Below are 22,047 nucleotides of genomic sequence, written 5' to 3'. Positions count from 1 at the left end.
ACTTGGATTACGAGTCGAACGCCTTAACACGCTTGGCCATGCCGGGCCTACATGCGTAGATGCAATAAAATAACTGCGAGTTACTTCTACTTTCAGAGCGTGAATTGAACATATTTGGTTTAAGAAAACGATGAGAGTTAACACTACAGACTTCGATGTGTAAAAGTTATAAGTCCATGTTTCTGAAAACTTACTACTTAACGTAAATAGAAAGTAATTAATTTATTCCTCATTCTGTACTATTCTGAAACCTAATAATGACAGAAGGCAGATATTTATTATTACATTAATCTGAATTACTTTATTACGATTATTAAATTGTAGGAGAGTAAAAATAACACTTTTAACACTTATTTGTTTTTCGTGTACCAAATGCTAATCCATAAAATATCTTTCTTTGAATGTCTGACTTGCCATCTGTACAAGCTCACTCGAGAAAAGGTGTGCTCAAAATTCCATTTCAAATGTTACAATTAATGTTACAGTTTTAAAGGTAAAGCGCTAAAGAAACAATAAAACCAATATATTTAATAATAGTGACAAAAATTGACGTAAGACAGCATATACTTCATCAGATTTCTCCTAATCATATTTATTATAAGATTCGTGGGAGAGGAATGTGGTCAGTTTTCTGGTGGGACAGCGGTAAATCTCCGAATTCACAACAATAAGATTAGGGGTTTGAGTCTTCTCATTAGACAGAGCAGATAGCTACAAGAAAACACCTACTTAAACAGTCCTGGCATTGCCAGGTGGTTAGGGCACTCGACTCAACAAACATACTTGCCCTTTCAGCCATGTGGGTGTTGCAACATTACAGGCGTTGCGTGTTAATGACTAACTTTCTTACCACTGTTAAAGTAGAGACAGCTGTCATAGATATCCGTGGTGTAACTTTGCATAAAATTCACAACAAATAACTGACCGTAATTAAATAAAAACTTTAATATCCCTGACTTAATAATTTGTTTAAGAATAACTCTTTTGAGCTATCAAACTTTATTATTATTTCGTTGCCGCTTAGTGCAAGTTAACACTACTGTATGAGGTTTCAAAGTCATTTTTACAGAGGAAGTTTAACATCCGCGAATGACGCATTTACAACAATAGAAACTGTCAAGACGTAAAATTATGAAAATAAAATTGAAATACATCTGAAGAAGACATAAGTTTGAGATATTTCAAATAATATTCACCTCAAACTTCCAGACATTTCAGCTTTACAAATTTATGGTATGACCTGATTCATCAATAAATTTGAATATAAACTATAAGATATTTTTGCAGGATTCTATTTTCAAAGAATACTAATACAATTCTAAAAATTTCATCATTGTTTAGTTTAATAAAGCCTTGTGAATTATACTTTTTTATTTTTGTATATCTCTGTATGTTACTGTTTGAACGTTTTTGTGGGTATCTAAGTAAGGTGAGGGTCCGGCATGGCCAGGTTAGTTAAGGCGTTCGACTCGTAATCCGAGGGTCGCAGGTTCGAATCAGTGTCACACCAAGCACGCTCGCCCTATCAGACGTGTGGGGGTTATAATGTTACCGTCAATCCCACTATTGGTAAAAGAGTAGCACAAGAGTTGGCGGTGGGTGGTGATTACTAGCTTCCTTCCCTCTAGTTTTACACTGCTAAATTAGGGACGGCTAGCGAAGATAGCCCTTGAGTAGCTTTGCGAGAAATTCAAAACAAACAAATAATCTATGGTGTGAGCTTAAGTTTTCTGTAACGCGCTTTCGTGTGTTTGTTTTCTTACAGCAAATCCACATCGGGCTATCTGCTGATTCCACCGAGGGGAATCGAACTTCCTGATTTTAATGTCGTAAATACGTGACTTACCGCTGTACTAGCGGAGAATTTTCTGTAACTCACTTTAAAAAGCTTTCAGTTGCTGACTTGTAACCTGGAAACTTCAATGAGATAATAGTTATGGAGAAGTAATTTTTAATTTAATATAAGCAATATTCGTAGAATAATGATATGTAATTACTTCCAAAACTGTCTATCTGGATATTTTTTTCCGTCTTTCCTGTCCCCAGTCGCGCAGCAGTATTTCTGTGGACTTACAACATTGGAAACTGCATTTCGATACCCATGCAGGGCATAGTACAAATAGCCCACTCCGCAGCTTTGAGCTCAACAAGAAACAAACAATCATCGTTACTATTTACTTTTAATGAAGATTAATTCTTCAAGTCATTAAAGCGGCCGTTAAGGGGCTACGTTCCAAATATTGGCGATCTTAATTTAACAGAGATCAATATCTTGTGATATTTCAACGTTATTTGCACACCCAATCCTTAAATCTTGCTTGTGGCAAAAGAATGGCCAAATATTTTTTTAAGAATCTAAATTCTGAGATATTGGTTTTACAAACCAGTTTCCTTTTCTTTTTTTTTTAAATTACTTCATATATTAGGCGTGACGAAAAAGTTGGAAGATAGGTGTTACTAAAAGCTACTTTATGTTTACTTTTTACAGACCGACTATTTAAAGTCTTCTCCGTACAAAACATATGAACAAGGGATTTTTGAGAAGTTGTCATACATAACCAGATTTATCTTCATACTGTTACTCTCTGAAGTGCTGCGGGTACAACATGAGCACCAAAGTGACGTCAATATAGGCTATTTTCTAAAAACGACACATTACTCAGTACTTAACATTTAATTCGTTTTGATGACTGTATTTAATATATTTGTCTGTGGCATAAAGTTTATATGTATAAGAAAAGACAAACATAGTAATAAAAAAGATTTCGCAATTGTCAACTCAAAACTTCAGTCCACAGCAAGAACGCCTGAGCTCAAAAAGACCATTACATTAAAATAATTCATACATTAATTTGTTTATTATATCTATTATCAAATTATTTTCTGTATCATGATTCTTTTACGTGTTTAGAAGATTATTCGTGATTGTTCTTAATTTTTATTCCAAGAGTTTAAAATGTTAATACATTGTAATGTGTAAGAAAATATAAAGATTTACTTCTAACAATTATTTTCTCAATAGTGTTGCAATAAGAAAATTATGTTAACATTAAATCACTTAAACAGGGCCATTTTGTCAATGTCTTTCACCCCACTTAATACAAAGGGTATTAAGGATGTGTGATGTAATTCAAAACTATTGACCCTGTAAATTTGTTTTTCAGTCTTCATGAGTAAAGATAAACATGTGCTGTCTACACTCACATAATTTTAAATTGATATGATATAGTATAATCAGTCTGATGCTATACCTACCAATAAATTCCAGTAGTAATGAAATGAGAATTTTTTGCTCGCATTTGATAAGAGAATTACATATTGAAAGTCAACCAAAATAAAAGTAATAAAACATTGTAAAATCTGTTATTCCTAGCATGCAAATTTCATCTAGATATGCATTTATTGATTTTAAGGATAAGATTTGGTTTGTTTTCTTTTGAATTCGCAAAGCTACACAATGGGTATCTGCGCTAGCCGTCCCAAATTTAGTAGTGTACGACTAGAGGCAAGGTAGGTAGTCATCACAACTCACCGCCAACTCTTGGGCTACTATTTTACCAACGAATAGTGGGATAGACCCTAACATTATAACTCCCCAAGACTGAGAGGGCGAGCATGTTTGTTATGACGGGGATTCGAATTTATCTAAATTTTTAATAAAATGACGATTACGACAAATCAATTCAAATTTATTAGTTTTTATATATATATATTTTTCCTGAATGATACAAAACGAGTTTATTATATATAAAAGCTAAAATATAATAAGTGATCAATATGCCTAGATTTTCGGGTACGGTTGCCCCCCCAATGACACCTGGTCGCTGCCAAGATAAACCAGTTTGAAGATTAACCTTACAAGAATGTTTATATTTTAAGGTTCCTGCTTATCTGCTTTCATTTTGCAACTTATTCGTTAAATAACAACAAGCAGATAAAGATGAATGTATCTTGACATATTAATATAGAACTGAAATAATTATACACTTTGGCAGACCAGAGCACAAGAGACAGCGAGAATGATATACAGTTTCAAATCCTAACTCTCCACCTGGAGAACTAAGAATTTACGTTGTGTGTGTGTGTTGTGTGTGTTATTTTATAGCAAAGATACATCACGCTTTCTCATGAGTCCACCAAGGGAAGTTGAAACCATTTTTAGCGTTGTAAATCCATAGACATATCGCTCTACCACTGGGAGACATTACGTTGTGTTTACTGGCAGTCAGATTTACGATTTACCAGTCGTAAGAAGACAAACACACATACAGACTTTGATTAGTAACGATTTAATATTCAATTCTTAGAGTGTTTGATTTTTATCTTGTTTATATATATATCATTCGTTTTTATGTTTATTATATGTTTTTATCAATCACAAGTTTGTAACCTCTTTGTTTTTTTCATCTGATGAACTACAGTAATGCTTCAAAGTGATGTGACATACCAAACTACAAAAAACAAAGATTTAGAACTTACTATATTGTAGTACTTACTATGTAACATGGTAGCCTTTAATATAAACAAAACTAACATGCACAAAAAGAAATACAAATTTATCTCGTTTGAGGAATGACGTAGCAAACCAACTCATCACAGTTCTCTTGAATACTATTATGTTTATTGGTGTACTCATTGCGGTTTTGCTAGACAATTAGAATTGTTTCTCTAAATTCAAGCATAAAGCTACACAATGGACTATCTATGCCCTCCTCACCACGTGTATCGAAACCCGGTTTCTAGCAGTGTGAGTCCGCTCTCATGTCACTGTGCCACTGGTTGGCACATATCAGGGAAGGAGACATCCCTTTGAGAGCTTGTAATCAAAGAAAATACATTTCAACATTACGAGTAATTCCGATAAAGTAAAATGTTAGATATTCAACTCTCCGGATATTCTGAAATAGATACGTGATATATTATAATTCTATTCTCTGATGAGTTCACAAAACACCTTGCAATATGAAATAATTTTTTTGAATAAATATCCACCCAATTATTTAGTTTATATTTTTCTAACTTCATAACTTTGCTTTCGTGCAAATAAAATCAGGTTATAATGCTACAATGATAGGATTATTACAACTACTAGTAAACAATATTACCTTTCAACTGCTTCTTCCTCCTCAGGATTCACAAGTCACAATTTTCTACAGTTATTTCTATTACTACCTCAATGGTACCCGAGCATATGTACCAAAGTTGGTATCCTGCTAGCTTGTGAGTTTAAACATGAACACAGTTTCAAACATGTCGCCCCAAAATCCCAAAAATGATGCCCATATTTGTCTCAACGACCCTAGAGACCAACTCTAAGACCCTCATCATGTTTGGGTGATGTTCAGCTGGCATTTTAGCCCGTTTTTCCAAAGGCGACACCATATAGATAACGAATTCCCTCCCGAATTCTCCTATCACGTTTCATCCTGTTAACTCCAGAACTGTGTGAAAAAGCTGAATTAACACAGAACAGACAAAAATACTAGATATTCATAAACACACTCACACACCTAAAGAGAAATTTCAGGATTGAGATAAAAATTTCTGGGCACCTTTAGAAAGTAGTTTATGTGAAATTGGTTGAGCCTGTTTAACTGCTTTATAAACATACTAATTTACCGAATGGTACTATTAAATACTTTATAAATATATAATGTCGTTTAACTATTAAATACAGTATTTCTAGTAGTTTAATAGCATCAGATTTATATTTATAAGTGTTCATATTAGAAAGCAGATATTTGTAATACAGAGAGACAACAGAAGACGATATTTGCGAAATACATAAACAAGCGAACTCGTATCTATAAAGCCGCAACGAACAGTTGGTTTAACCTATGGTTGCCACATATTAGAAAAGATAAAAACTTTCTTCTAACGTGATTTTGAATTATGTATCTCTTTACTAAATTGTAAATTTACCGAAACTTGTTTCCACCTTTTTAAATTTTACTTCCTAGGTGGCCCGAAGCCACATTAATCACAATTGTGTCCCCTTCCCGTCTTTAGGGAACTAAAACTATGCACAAATGATAAGTTTCAATATGTATTTGAAACTTACTCTGCCATTTTGAGTTCTGAATACCTTTTATTATAATAACGATAAAGATTGCTATAAATAGAAAATTTCTCATCTTCCCTATATAAAGGATAAATAGGGTATAGAAAATCATACTATTCGATAATATTAACCATATATGAACAAATGACACTGCTACCCCGATAAACTATTAAACAGTGTAAAACTTTAAACATATTTAAATTTCGAAAGACGTCAACAAAAACACTGATTGTTAGTAAGGCTGATTGACAAGAATACTTGGAAGTAAAATACATGTCAGTACTAAATCAAGGTTTTACTGCATCCTGTATTAATGGTACAGAATAAGAATGAAATCCTTACTAGTAGAATACAAATGTGAATATCACAGGACGATCACTGAAATAAAACCCAGTTTATGATAAGCTATATCTGATTCCTTCTTTAATTTGACGTAAGACAATTTAGAAAGATTCTTTATATAAGTTTGTACACTGTAATACTGTAATGATAGCCTATTTACTATCGCTTCACAAAATGTTCATTTCAAGTTACGTCAAAATAAAAATTAAAACCCTCAATAGCTCAGCGTACGTTATGCTCATAACGTCTTTACCTACTAATTTTAATTTGTAAAAGAAAAGTTAGCCTAACCTCTATCATATAAAATACTGATAATAGTCCATATCTTTTCTTTAATATGATATAGAATGTTACGCATTTGCCACACCTTAAAAATTAAAGAGAGTGGATACATATATGTGTGTGTAATAACGGGCAGATTGTTTTTAACGGTCGCTTAAGCATACTGACAGGAGACGGAATTGGAACAATCGATAAATGAGGAACATACCAAAAATTAATGTATTATTAAAATCAACAAAATAATAAAACATTTATATTAGTGTCAAAACTAATAAATAATAATATTAATGTATTAATTTCAGGAACAGACGAAGAAAGAGGACTTATCAAATGGAGAGAGCAAGGCTTTGAACATAATGGATCTGAAGGTGATTATTTGACACTGTCGTCACCTTCAACCTATGGCCTCCCATTCGGCATGAATGTAATTAAAAGATACAAAATTTTTAAGTACATTCCCATCAGTCCAACATACGACCAGAATATTTTTCTTCGCAAAGTGAGACCCTTATTTAAAAGATTTAAACCTAAATATAATACTAACATCGATTCAGAAAAGTAACGACATTGTCGTCTTTAGTTTATTTATAACTGTTAACATATAAGTTAGTATAAACGTATAATTACCTATTGTCCAGTTTACGTGTATAATCACTTCAGACGAACAATAATCGACAAAATATGTAAAAACCTTCGGGTTTTTACATGTTGTACGAAAAATCGTTCTTGGACTATGACTGAAAATATTAAAATTTAGAATTGTTAAGTATATTTCTTAATGATGTATTTAATAAAGATTTAAGACTCTCTCAACATCTTCCATAATCTAAGTTTCTTATTCATAGAAGGAACTGTTAAATAAAACGTTATTAATTATCAATCTAGTAAAATATCTTCTTCCATATAAATACTAAGTTTTACTGCACTTTCATTAGTACTACTATCGTATTTTAAGTTTCCTTTGAGGTATTTTGATGTTATATACATATCATGTGTTTACATATATAACAACAAGTTTTTATTTGAATATTTAATTGTAAAGGAACAAATTAAAAATAACGTAGGTATATCAGTTAACTAATTCTTCAAAATGCCTGATTTGTTTTTTATTTTTATTATCTGCCAGTCATACGAAATAAAAACCAAAATTACGCAACAAGAAATGTGTGATTGAGAGTATTTCATATTATTTCATGTATACTTAGTTCTGTAACCTATTAAATATTTCGAAAGGTTAATTAGCTGTCACCCGTTTCACAACACGTGTAACAAAACCTAATGTATGATTTTCTGTTTCAAAGACAATCTTTACGCGTATTACGAATCCTTGACAATGTTGTCGTTGCTGTTACAATCCCGAAATACAGCTAGCTAAAAGTTTTTGGTTTATTAGTTAAAACTAAAACTTTAAATCCTATAATGATAGTTCAGTTTTTCTGTTTTTTGTTTGTTTTGTTTTTTCTTTATAATGTCGTTTTAAAACTAAGTGTGCTTTTGAATAATAGAATAAGTTTAAACCTGAGCCGATCTACGTCATTCAGGAAACTGATTTCACTTTTAAGTTATATATTGTCTTCATGTTCCATTTATTAAACATGTTGAAAGCCAAAACAAAATTTAATATAATAAATACGTTTTGTGTTCAGTTTGAAAACGTTAAATATTTTAAATATTTGGATTTAAAGAAGTAAATGTATCACTGATATAAAGTTTCATAAGTGATACAAACTAAAACGTGAAAAAAATTGAACTAGTAAACTTCTAAAAGTCAGCTACCAATTTTGTCATTTCTAATTCTATATTTGTTAATAAACATTTAAGCCAGACTGACTTGTGGACTGCTGCACGATTGTGTTAATGAAAAGTCTTATACATGTGAAGAATTATGTGACACTTTTACCAACGGTTTCTATATTACTTAAATACAATAATCATTTAATCCTTCAAAGTTTTAGTCGCGAAATTTCAACAACATGTAGATACCATTAAAACTTTGTCACTGGAGATCGGTGCAATAATTTTAATGCCAATTTTCTCGGTATTAGTATTTAGTTTTCAGAAAATCATTTAACACTAGTTACACTAATTTTTAATATCATTTATTATACTAAATTACACTAAACATTAATAAAAAAATTGCATCAGTGAATTGCTGGTGTTAAGTTAACTATTTAATAAAATAACAAATATTAATCCAGAACGATTAATGTAATAGGTTCAAGACTAGTGCGTCCTTCCGCTTATACAGCTGTAAGCCTACGAGTCACAATGCTAAAATCAGTGGTTTGATTCCCGTAGGTTGACTAGTAGATAGCCCAGTGAGGCTTTACTATAAAAATACACACACACAAAACTAGTGCTTTTAAATAATACAGAAGTTTTATTTAACTATTCTTTGTTTCACACGACGTGTAACACAAACGAATCAACAAGTTTCTTACTTGAAATGAGTAATTGTGACTATGATAATCACTGAATTAGTTCAGAAATTGAAACTTCCGGTACATGAAGATTCACTTTCAAACAATTAGAAAAACTTATTTGAATTGACACTGTGATAATCACTGAGTTAGTTTAGAAATTCAAGCATCTAGTACATGAAGATTCACATTCAAACAATTAGAAAAACTTATTAGAATCCTTCCGGCAAGTAATACTTACAAATTAGATCGTTTTAATTCATTTACGTGTTAACTGATCAACATCATTCGTCTTTAAACGTTACGTTATGTTCGTATTTCATTCAATAAAAGAACTTTAAAGCTGAAAATAAAAACAACGATAAATATTTTATGAAAGCAGTTGTTCATTAAAGTTTACTTTTGCAAACATGACATATTTGAAGATATTTTACATATAAGATATAAGATTTCGCATATGGAATTAATTTAACCGTGTAAAAGTTGAATTTAATAAAAAATGATCAATACAAGTTAAAAGCTGATATCTCTTAAATTAATTTATTATTGTATGCTCTGAACAGTTCTATAAAATGAAATACACTATTTTTCAAATCCATGGTTGGTCAATTTAATAAAAGTGTTTTGTGTGTGATTAGGAATTTTGTGTTTTTGTTAACGGTAAAACAAAGACGTTCATAAAATGTTATTATTATTTAATACATCAAATGCTTTACTCTGAACATATAAAACAGTATTTTGGCTATCATAATAAAACATGTTAGATCATTTGACACTAAATGCAGCACCAATAGTACAGCATTTTGTTGTAAAATGCTTTCGCAAAAATACAATAGATTTATATTGTTTAGAATGTTAGTAAAAAAAAAAAAAGACAACTAGTCTAATAGCACCAATTGCCAATTTGTGGAGTATTTTTATTTGATAAGTATTTAGAATTTGTCCATCATTCTTACTGCGTACCCAAGAACCCAAAGAGCAAAGCTCGTTTCTGTGGTAACTAAATGTAAACCATAAAACCTCAGGTTCAAGGAATGGCAATACCACAGATATTTTCAAATCGGAGTTTTCTCACATCGTTATTTTACACTTTCACTCGTCATACACTGTTATAAATTACTCTATTTTAATAGTTTTGTTAATTTCATGGGTTTGTCTTACCTTTCATAAATCACAGAATTCTATACGCAATATTCAACACATCCATATATTTCATAAATAGGTGTAATGTTCCAAACAATGTGGGAAAGTTTTTCTTTAACCTATGTTCGTTGTCGAATGATATGTTACCATTGTAAAGGAGAAGACTTGTAGATTTCTTTTCGTGGAATTAATAAACAATCGCCACTCACTTAGATCATAGAGTACAGATCCTAACATTGGTATTAATTCAACAATATTGTTGCAATTAAGAAGTGAGCCTTCTTGCGAAAAGAATGGTATAATCGGTTTCTCACGAATTCTGTACCTGCAAAAGTTTATCCATAGAGAAAGTAATTTCTTATCCGGATGTTTGTACTCCAGAATTTGTAAAGGCCCAATTTTCTTGTGAAATCACTAACATAACCAGATATTTCAGTTTGAATAGCGTCCCTATCATCATTTCTATTGACATCGGATTCAGAATCACATGAAACTGTATGAAGAGTCTCTGGTGGAGGTCGAATAGGTCCATCAACATCACTTGTTGGCCTTAAAGCAGAATGAAGATTCGGATGAGTAATTTTCTGTATATTCCGAGTGTTGTAGACTTGTACGACCAATGATAAAAAATAGCAGTCATTACTGTGGTTTTTAGGCTCACACCAGACCACTGGAATTCCGAAAGGTAAAGACTTTCTCTTACTTTTAATTCATTATCTCAGCTCTTCGACACAAATAGCGTAAATTTCCCTTAAGACCCATTTTTTGTCGTTAAATGCCTCTTTGACGAATTCTGAGATGTTTTTTCTTAGTTTCTTTACTACACCTTTACCACAAATATCTTTGAGTGATTTACACAACCTCTTGTTTCCATAGAGACGAATAAGTAATATTCAAAATAAAAATTAATGTATCAGTGCAGGCACAATTAAATAATATACAGAAATGGAACGTCATACTGCCTGTTTATTGGGTGTGTATTAACGGTGTGTTTCTTTTGTGTTATAGAATAATCTATAAGACACTGACGTCTAAATTAATCTAAGAAACGTTATATCCAGTAGCTATCGCTACTTTAAACTAAAAAAGACCCGATTTATATGAAAATTATTCATATCATGTTCATATGACGTTTTGTGAAAAGTCAGTATGTGATAGAGAAATATGGATATCATTTTGGTATTAAGAATAAGTGAATCAATTTAAAAATTTCAAGACAACAAACCACCCAAGAAGTTGCTATATTGCAAATTATAGAAAACAAATTAGCTTCCAAAAAGATCGACCATTTATACTTATTACTAGAATAATACCGTGACTTACTTATTACAATTTAATGTTATCACACTAACAATTAGTTTATTCGTTTTAAATGAACAATAACAGATCAAATAAAATAAAAGTACGTAAACTATTAATAAGAAAAAAGTCCATTGTAGTACAAGACTTACATAATTGCTATTCCCCAGTTCTTACTCGCTATAGAAGCTGCTTCTTCGAAAAGTGAAAGTCCTATCAAGGAGATGGTAGGGACGATAACTAATGGTGTTAACCACTGAAGTATTATTCCTATAACGCCTGAAAGTCCAATAATTATTTCAAAGATTGATGCCACAATGATAGCGCCTTGTATCTAGAAAAATATAAGAAAAACGATATTTTAATCTCTGCAAAGATATATTATAGTTTATTTCAGATAAGTAATTAGTTAACTGTCTCTCAGGTTTATTTTAGGAATTATTCGAAAATGTAAAAAAAAGTAATTAGACGTTCTCTTTCTCTGAAAAGAAAATCGTAATTTTATCAAAAAAATAACTGTATGATTTAGGTGATTACTTTTCGTGTTTTCTAATGTCAGTGTTTATAACAATTTCATTTAATAATAAAGAAATCTGAAGGCCATATTTCAATCTGGGTTTTAATCCGTCACAGAGAGTTAAACAGGATTTGTATTTAATTATTTTATAAACTGATTATTATTTTTATGCTAATATAAAAATATCTATAAAAATATAGAATATGACAAATTTAGAGCTTTACATTTTGCTTTGTTTGTTTCGTTTGAATATCTCTCAAAGTTATCTGCACCAGCCTTCACAAATATAGCTTTGAAATACGAGAGGGAAGGCAGGTAGTAATCACCACCCATCCAAAACTCTTGGGATACTCTTTTATCAACAAATAGTGGGATTCATTGCCACATTATAATAATCAAACGGCTGAAGGAACAGCATGTTTGGTGAAATGAGGATTCAAACCTGCAACCCTCAGATTGCGAGTCACGCTCCCTAACCACGTATCCATGCCAGGCCATTACTTATTGAATTTAAAGCGATTAACGGAATTACTGGTATACATTTACTTTTTACATTTACGACTGTTTCACTTCAGTGCTTGTAACATATATTGTTAAATATGTATTGCGAACAACCTTTATTATGACTAATTTTTAGAAGATTATCGATCATAAGAATCAACACTGTACTACATGTAAATTTAAACTACTAGTGATTGTGAATATTACTGCCCGCCGAATTTTTGACAGTATTGCCTAATGATTAAAAAAATGAATATAATAATATATAACTTTAGTGATAAATCTTCCCTCGTTAACGCATAGAGTAAAAATAAGAAACTGCGACTTACAAATGAAATTAAAGTCTGTGATGCTGAACTACTTCTTATTACAACAATAATAAATTGTACTAGTTTCTCCAAATCTCTGTCGTTAACACTAACATTTATATCAGTTTCCAGGTGTACTCATTCGGTAGCAGATCAGAAATAAATAATTTAGGATATCGTTTTTATTTTTCCGTTGATTAGTAAACTCCTTATTTCTTACATCGGATACATAATATTTCAAGAAACTGTTTTCATATAATTTCTCACCTCTCTCATTCGGATTTGCCAAATTTCCTGTAGCTCTTCCTCTGTAGCCGACAACATTTCTTCTTCACTGGGACACTTCCACTGAGGCAAACTCAAAATAGCAAATATCGGAGCCAGAAAGGCAGATAACGGGCCCTGAATTATCGGAAGTCTATTAAAAAGTACAAAGTAGGTTTTTTACTTATGAACACTAAATCAGCTCTGTTTACAATTGCACAGAGAGTTCAAGCGACTATAAACAATACCGAAACTATCTTTAACATGAGTATATTTACAGAAAAAGATTTGGAACAGGTTCAAGGTTCTATATAAAACTATATTTTTGTCTATTAACCTTTCACCAGACAGCTTCTTTCATATACACAGTTTGTAAACGTTACATCAAAAAGGGTTTCCAATTTCACCAGTTTTATCTAATTATGTCTTATCAGATGACATTGGTATTGCAAGTAACTATGTAGCGTAATTTAAAGAATGTGACGAATTCAAAGCTTTACATTTTGCTTTATTTGTTTTGTTTCAATTTCTCCTAAAGTTATCAAAGATTCCGCGTCCAAAGCTCTCTATTCTTCTTTGTTTCTTATCATATCCCATCTAGAGTAAATGGTAGGATATTAACGTTTCTTTAAGCAATCCCAAAACGTGGAAATTCATAAACGGTACGCCCGTCTTTATATATATGTATTTGCAACGAATATCTTTAACGCATTTTTAATTTTCTACTGCACGTGATAGTAGAAATGATATGTTAAATAAGGTGCTTGTGTAAGTATGTTACATTTCATAGCATTTCTAACAAACTTTTTGTGTTTGTTACTAATTAAAAACCCTCTCGCCAATACATTTTCAATAATTTTGTTTTTTTTTTATTTAGAATTAAGTTCAAAACTACACAATAGGTTATCTGTGCTGTAGCTTCCACGGGTATCGAAACCTGATTTCTAGCGGTGCGAATACACAGATGTACTGCTGTGTTACTTGGAGTTTTTTGACTAAAAAATTGAATTATTGGAATACACCACTACTCCACTTCCAACATTTGAAATGTCTATTTTTCGTTGTTAACTAAATATTCAGTTAGATAGTGAGCTCGACTGGCAGTCTGAGGGTCGCGGGTTCGAATCTTCGTCACATGAAATATACTTCTTCATTCAGCTATCGTTGCGCTATAAGGTAACGGTCAATTCCGCTATTCGTTAGTAAAAAAGTAGCTCAATAATCTGCGAATGGTGATGATGAGTAGTTGCCTCCTCTCACACCCTCAGCGAAAATAGCGCTCGTGCAGCTTTGCGAGATATTCCAAATAAATAAAGAAAACTTTATCAAGATTATCAATTAAAAGAGAATCTTCCCTTTTTATTAATTCTAAATCTTTAATCCGAAAATAATTGAATAAACTAAACGTATAAATATTTACATTACAAATGTCTCTGATAAACAATGGACTTTGCCAGGGGACTGCGCATAAAGGTTAAAGTAAACTTAACAAAACTTTATTGTAACATAACACCTTCTGTAGCATAAAATAACTGTATTTCTATAGAAAGTATTGGCCGGATTTTATTCATTTGTACATTTGAACATAAGTTAAAAAATGGTGTTGTAATATAATTTCGCGATTCAACACGTCAGTGTAATTACATAATAAGGACATCATTCCAGAATACTACAGTATTATGATATTTCAACTGTCCCACATTTTATACCTGTAAAGTTAGATGTATGACTTAGACTCTTACCTTGTTCCAAATGTTGACTGGATTAGGGACCCTAAACCTGACACAAAGAATAATGTTGATGTTATGTAGCCTCTAGCAGGGTCAGATTCTTTGATGCAGAGCTTTGGTGTGACTAAGTAAGAATATGCCACAGTCGACCCGAACATCATCAGATATTGCTATTATTGTAAAACCAACAAACACCGTTTTTTATTCATATTTCAATCAAATACTACTTCATAACCCTTCTTAGTAATAGAGAAAAGTGTAAGGTACTTTAATTAAACTCTAATGAAGGGAACTAAACTATTTTTACGTTGGCGTTTCAACAACGTGTAATAATAAACATATTAATTTATTTACATTATAATTAAAATAGCAACTGTTACGGGGGTTATGTACATTATAATGTTAACTGTTATGGTTTAACCACCTTTCACTCGCTCAAGAAATATGATAATAATCAGTTACACTGGTATAAGATATTACGTTAAGGTTATTATATTTTATAAAACTGCATTCTTAATATAGACCTTTATGGATTATTACAAACTAGGCAAGTATATAAGAACATTATTTCAATCCCATGTTCACAGTCGGCCATCCTTTGATTGAACGAAACTCGTAATCTTCAACAAATACGACGAGAATAGTCCAGTTGATGTTCAATTACTATAAAACATATTCAGTGTATCCTGTGATCTTTACTTTAATTTTTTTTATTTACTCATTTTTACACTTGGCTTCTAAACTAAGCTTTCTTAAAGGCTTTACATACTAGATAGATAAATCCTGGTTTAATTGAAAAAAATCTTCCCCTAGTACAGTAGTAAGTATTCCGATTTACAACGCTACAATCACGAGTTCGATTTCACCCGGTGCGCTCAGCAGATACCCAGATTGAGCTTTGCTATTAAAAAAGACACACCATGTGGAAAAAAATATTTACGCGATTAAACAAACAAATTAACGTAGACATAATTTCGTTTAATTAAAGTACATGTAAAATAAATAATAAAATAAGGTAATTGTATTTAGAATAGTGCACAGTGTATGCAATAGTTGAGAGAGCTCAGTGTGTAACACGCTTTTACGAGTTGAAACAAAGAAACTCACATCAACGAAGAATAAGGCCCGTACTAAGATAATGTTTTATGATACGTTTAGTTCATTATAATTATATCGACGTGTGTTTTATTCGATAAGTGAAAGAACTAATTATATCCTGTAATCTGACAAAGGACAATTATTCAACGAGATTCCTTCAGAAACACTAACAATTCAAAATATTAGTATACCTTCAGTTAAGGATAGATGTTTTAGTAAATAATTTGTATTAAAACACAATGTATAACGTTTAGTATTGAACAATTATTGGTGTGAAGTCTGGTAACCCTAAAGAGGAACAAATCGAAGATCAATATCAGGTCTCTAGCGATGGGAAACAGTAGAATGTTTGACTTCTTTATGGTTTATAATTTTATGGTGAAGTAAAGAAGCAGAAAATTAAATTATGTAAACTAGTAGTAAGAATACAAAGGAAAGTGACTTTTCAAAATAAAGTTGATTTCAACTTCTATTTAGAGACAAAAACAATGTTAATTTTGGAACGAAGAATTGCATTAATAAAGGAAATACTAATGTTAAAGTGAAATGTTGCAGTGGAAATACCATATTTGCAGCTGAGATGTTCTTTTAAAGCAGTATTGGCAAAAAATAAACGATTCATTAGTAGAGTTCACTATAAATAACATATGGTACTGCAAAAATAATACGAAATATTTAGATAATTTGTGTTAATAAACCTCATCATCATCGTTAAACATAACGAGTATCATCAACAGCTGAGTCTTATGGAAAAGTTTCATGAAAAATAATAATTATAAAATATAATAAGATTTTATCTGTATGTATTGAAGTTAAATCTTACCAACTAGAGTAATATCATATAATAAAATAACTACATTAAAATTCGTATTCTCACCTGGAACCCAAGTACGAAACATAGGTACCAACGAGGAACTTCACCTACTGTGTATAAGATGTTACCCCTGAATCTTCCTTCCTCTTTGGGCTGCAATTTACGCTCCTATTTATTGTAAAATAATGAGTTGGATTACTTGAAACATTGAAAATGAAGTGATTTGAAGTATCTTTACTGGTACATGTACCACTTTTAGGTAAAGAAACTCATATTTCTCAAAACTAATTCTGTGTTTGTGTAACTTTTTGTCAGAGATTTACTACAGTATACCTATTTAAATTTATATTTAAAAATGTACACAACTTATACTGTTATATCTCTATTGCGAAATTCAGGCCTATTCACTAAATGTGTAGATGATTCTCGACTGTAAGAGTCAACAATATATGTGTGTACTTGAACATTAATGTATTGTTCATATACTCATTCCACACCTATAAATGAAACAAACGCGTCACGTCATAAGACAGTACCTGTTTTGCTATGGTTGGTGTAATATAAATCTCGTAAACTGAAACTGTGATTAACGCTTATTAATCGGTAGTTTGAGATATCTGACCAGGAATGCTTATAGATTTTGAATACAAGAAACTATGTAACATCAGGATATTTACATCGGACGTAAGTATTTTTACCTACACATTATATATTTTTCAGCGGTAAAAAACTCGACTTGTGAAAAGCGAAGAACAAAGAATTAGCTAGCTTTCTGTTAAGTGAATCGTATCTACATCAACTTGATCTTGATTCTTTCATCATGGTCTGAAAATCTCGCTATTATTTGCAAGTTGTAAATTAGCAATTGTAAGTAGCAATTATTGTAAATTTTGTTATTCCTTGTATGTTAAAATATATTTTTATTACAAAAACTGTCTGTATTAATTTTCAGATAGCCCTCGTGTAGGTTTCTGCGAAATTCAAAACAAACCAAACAAAGTACTTTAACTTGAGTGTCATTTAGTTTCGTTACGAAGAAAACATACGATTGGCTGAAAGTCAATTCAATTACTTTTTCAATATATTAATTTCTAAACAAGCAAAAAAACAAATACACTATTAGAAAAACTAATCATATATAACTTGAAATTATTATAGTTGATAATGTCTGTTTGAGCTAAGACATTTAATCAAGTTGTATCAAAAACCATTCCATTTCAGAAAATATTTTGTAATATCTCTACATGAAATTGTTTCTTACCTTAGGTTCATCGACTGTTATTTCGATTTCCTTTTCTGCAATTTTTGTTTCGTCCTATGTATAGTTTTATATAATTTTAATATGTGAAACAAATTTAGAAAATTTTCATTGTGTTCTGCCAAACCTGTTATCCATTGTATTGTTCTACTTTTTAATATGTTGGAACATAAACATCACAGCATTCAAAACAAATGTTTTTACCAGACTTATGTCTTTTTTTTAAATGTATACTAACATTTACTAAAACCTCCACTGACCAATAAAATGAGAACATTTATACCGTGGCCCTTTATTAACAAACGCTACGCAATGTTTTCAACGTACTATATTTTTGAGGTAAAATTTTGATGAAATAAAAATTAAAAAGTTACAACACAAGTGTATTACAGGCTTGTACTTCTAGAGCAGGTGTTTTAAAATTTCTTTGGGGGGGCATATTATTCAATTCAAGTGCTTTGATTTTCAGCATTTTTAAATATATATAGATACAAACTTTTAATTCATCAGTTAATATTTAAAGTATTTAGATAACCTTAATCTCACACTTGTATTTTTTTCAATTTGTTCATAGTTTCAACATTTACTACTTTATAAAATGACGTTAATAGGGAAAGCTAAAAGTTACAGGTCGATAAAAGACGTCACGTAAAAGTACATATGCCACGAAATACGAAAATACTTACAAACTTTGTAAGTTACTAGTGAGAGATGAGAATTTCAAAAGCTAGATATAAATATTTGTTACCCTTCATTTTGATCTAAATTATTTTTAAAAGAGACTAATTCCGATGTTGCTGCAAATGTACATTTAAGTTTTACAATATATCTTAATCTTTTACTGATATTATGATATTAAAATAAAGAAAGAAACAAAATAACAAAGTTCCTAACAAATGCTCTGGGGTAACATATGATGACAGGTAATAAACTTCATAAGGTTTTCAGTTGTATTAACAGATTGCTAAATTAATGTTAACACTACGCAAAACTAAAAGTATCTAGATTTGTAAAGTTTACTTATACATGTTATTGATTTTCAAAATATTTAGAAAATAGTGTTATATGCTATAAGGTTCGGTTTTTTACTAAGTTACCTTGCTAATTTTCAAATAAAGTAACAAGAAAAGTATTCAGTTTCTTGGAAAAATATAAATAATCAAAAACATTGCGATAAAAACAGTTGAGGTGGCAGGTATCTTTGTTTTACAAACTAATCGTGTCGTATCTCACAAAAGCTATAAACAGAACAAGAAACCTCTAAATCGTATTGTATATTATTGAACGCCAAGCCCAGAACCTGAAAGCACCAACAACTAACCCCCAACTTTGTCAAAGTAAAACTATCAAAAAATTTTAATCAATGCACAAACATTATCCATACTTAACAGAAAAAAATACTTAAAGCCATGGCGAACACGAAAGGCAAAGAAGTGCATGACTTAGAGAAAAAAAATATGACCATAGACTATCAACTGTCATGCTGCATTAAACAAGAGATTTAAAGAAGTAGAAAAAATGAAAACCAGATTAAAAAAACACAAAAAGTCACCTTCACACCTTTTCTAATACTGCAACTCAAATAAACACAACATAACCATAGAAAACACCCAAATACTAACTAAAGAAACAAACGTAAAATTAAGGAAGACTTACATATACAACAACTCAAGCCCAAAATAAAACAATAAAAAGAACACCTTCATTACCCATATTAATTAATAAAATCCAACATTTAAGCACTCCCATACATTCCTGCCCTAAGCTACACATCCGCCTTAAAACATATGGTCAGCTCTCGGTCAGTTACCTCTTTCTTTCTTTGTGAACCTGATGATGACCGAGGAAGGAAACCGTGTTCGCTCCTCAACATAGTGCTTTCTCTATTCATACCAGCCGTTTTTACACATATATTTTTCTTTATAAATGAGTTTTTCTCGTCTTCACAAACAAACAAACAAAATATTTGTAGTATTCTTTATAATATTTAGATGTACTACTACGCATTCATTCTTTTAAACCTGCAAAACCTGTTTTTAGGTTCTTGAATCAACATTCCTTACAAAGTTATAGCTCGTCATTTTTGCACATTTTTGATTTCATCGAAATACAGGCGTAGTTTTCAGTTGAATTGCTGAGATAATTTTAAGCAAGATTTGAAAGTGTAATAATTATATCAATGATAATATTTGTGCAAATAATCCTTGAATATTTTTTTCGTTCAATTAAAACTAAACATCCAATAATACTTAACAAGATTCACATGATGCTCTTAAAATGCCATTCTAATCATTTTAAATTACGAAAACAAAGTTGGAAATAAACATTCAAATTATCTATATCATCTCGTTAGTTCATGCTAGAAATATACACCGAATAAAATTATACATAAGATTCGTTCGTTAACAGCCTTACAACGTTGTATAACACACATAGTGTGAAGGTTTATTACACGAAATAAATATGTTTTTTGTATAAATAAATAAAACTTTATCAACGTACCTTCAATTCGGAAGCCGGATTATCCTGTTCCATGCTTACTAAATATTTTATGAACGATTTCTGAAGTAATAAATACAGATACCAGAAGGACAAGTTGAAACCAACTGTAGAACTGTGTACAAATATTCCTACCAATCTTAGTGCAGTTATTTACTTACTTAGTTGTACTGCGAGTGTTTCATATACAACGGTCTTGAGTCGTTAGAAGGTAGGGGGAGCTTTAAAAACGTAATATCATCGAATGTGACGAAGCTATCTCTCATAAAATTTAAATTTTGTTTAACTTAGAAAGAGATTTATGTTTGGGGGAGAATTAAATATTGTATTTTTTACTGATTTATTTTTATATATTTATTTTACTGTCGATGGTTGCTTTAGTTAAACATATATCTAAAAAGGTATGTAACTTGTATTGTTAAATGCGTATTGCTAATTTCTGCCTCTTCTCTATGTCTTTAAAATATTTTCAAGTGTAAAAATAACAATGTATTGTGTGTGTATGTAAACACTAGTGACTGCCAGTATTGTTGCGAATTTAAATATACATCTCTGAACTTGTAAGTCACGTGAATCTTGTTAAGTAATAGGGGTTATTTAGCATTAATTAAACTATCGAAATAGAGGATTAAAATCTTGAAGAATTATTTATACATATATTTCCTTTGATATAATCTCACTCTTTCTCTCTCTATGTGTTTGGGTATATAAATTTGTATACCCGAGAGGGTTAGGTACACTAGACCTTTTCCTCCTTCCTTTTCACTGTTAGAGTGGACTTATTAATATATTTAAAGTTAATACATGAAGGCCAGAGTGATGAGCACAAATCAGGCCCTTTGCAGGGCAATGTTCATATATTTTGTACTTTCAAATCTAGGTCTAGAACACATGTGACCTGTTTTATTTTAGCACTAGTATTTTTTGTTTATATTTACCTTTATTTTTTAAATTGCATTTTAATGATTATTTTTTATTGTTTTTTATTCCTTTTAATACTTAATTTTAGCTTAATGATCTAATGTATAAGTTTATCGGGGAGAGGTGTTTGTGGCTCTCTTCATTTTATATGCAATACCTGTTTAGTTTGTATAACAGCTCATATAATTATTTTTGACATAACTCTCCCTCTATCTCGGTGTTTGGGTATTGTATGTTCGTACCCTGGAGGGTCAGGTTCTCTTTGACCTGTTCCTCCTCCCCGGATATAGTTATTATTTTGCCCTATCAGCCGGATGTCAAGTTTCTTGGTATCACTTCTTTTTTATTCATTATATGTATATATATATATACATACATACATGTTTTATTATATATTTATTATTATTTTTATTTTTTATTTTTTTTACTTTCATCTATTTATTTTTATTTAGTGTTATTTTATGTTTAAAATATATATTGACCGGGTAGAGATGTTTAGGTCCAGCTTCATCATGTATTAAGTATCTATCTAGTTCGCAAAGCGTTTTTCATCCAATTTTTATCGAAGTACGTTATTTAACTATGTAGGA

At 30.9% G+C, this 22,047-nt stretch overlaps 1 protein-coding gene across 2 annotated transcripts; it reads right to left on the bottom strand.

The window, feature by feature from the left end:
- Positions 1-9,097: 9,097 nt before the first annotated feature.
- On the bottom strand, positions 9,098-20,685 carry LOC143246492 (solute carrier family 23 member 2-like). 2 transcript variants are annotated; one of them, XM_076493310.1, is made up of 6 exons: positions 20,540-20,685; positions 18,041-18,094; positions 16,843-16,947; positions 14,880-15,037; positions 13,141-13,291; positions 9,098-11,881 (listed from the first exon to the last, which is right to left on the bottom strand). In XM_076493310.1, exons 1-6 carry the CDS (start codon positions 20,570-20,572, stop codon positions 11,696-11,698), a joined length of 687 nt encoding a protein of 228 aa, XP_076349425.1. In that variant the 5' UTR covers positions 20,573-20,685; the 3' UTR covers positions 9,098-11,695. The 2 variants fall into 2 exon arrangements, with proteins under 2 accessions (XP_076349425.1, XP_076349426.1); XM_076493311.1 differs by lacking the exon at positions 18,041-18,094.
- Positions 20,686-22,047: the final 1,362 nt, after the last annotated feature.

This window comes from Tachypleus tridentatus, chromosome 3 (assembly GCF_004210375.1).
Source record: "Tachypleus tridentatus isolate NWPU-2018 chromosome 3, ASM421037v1, whole genome shotgun sequence".
Taxonomy (NCBI): Eukaryota; Metazoa; Arthropoda; class Merostomata; order Xiphosura; family Limulidae; genus Tachypleus; species Tachypleus tridentatus.
Note: the sequence above shows the minus strand (reverse complement) of the source record. Positions and strands in the feature narration are given on the sequence as shown.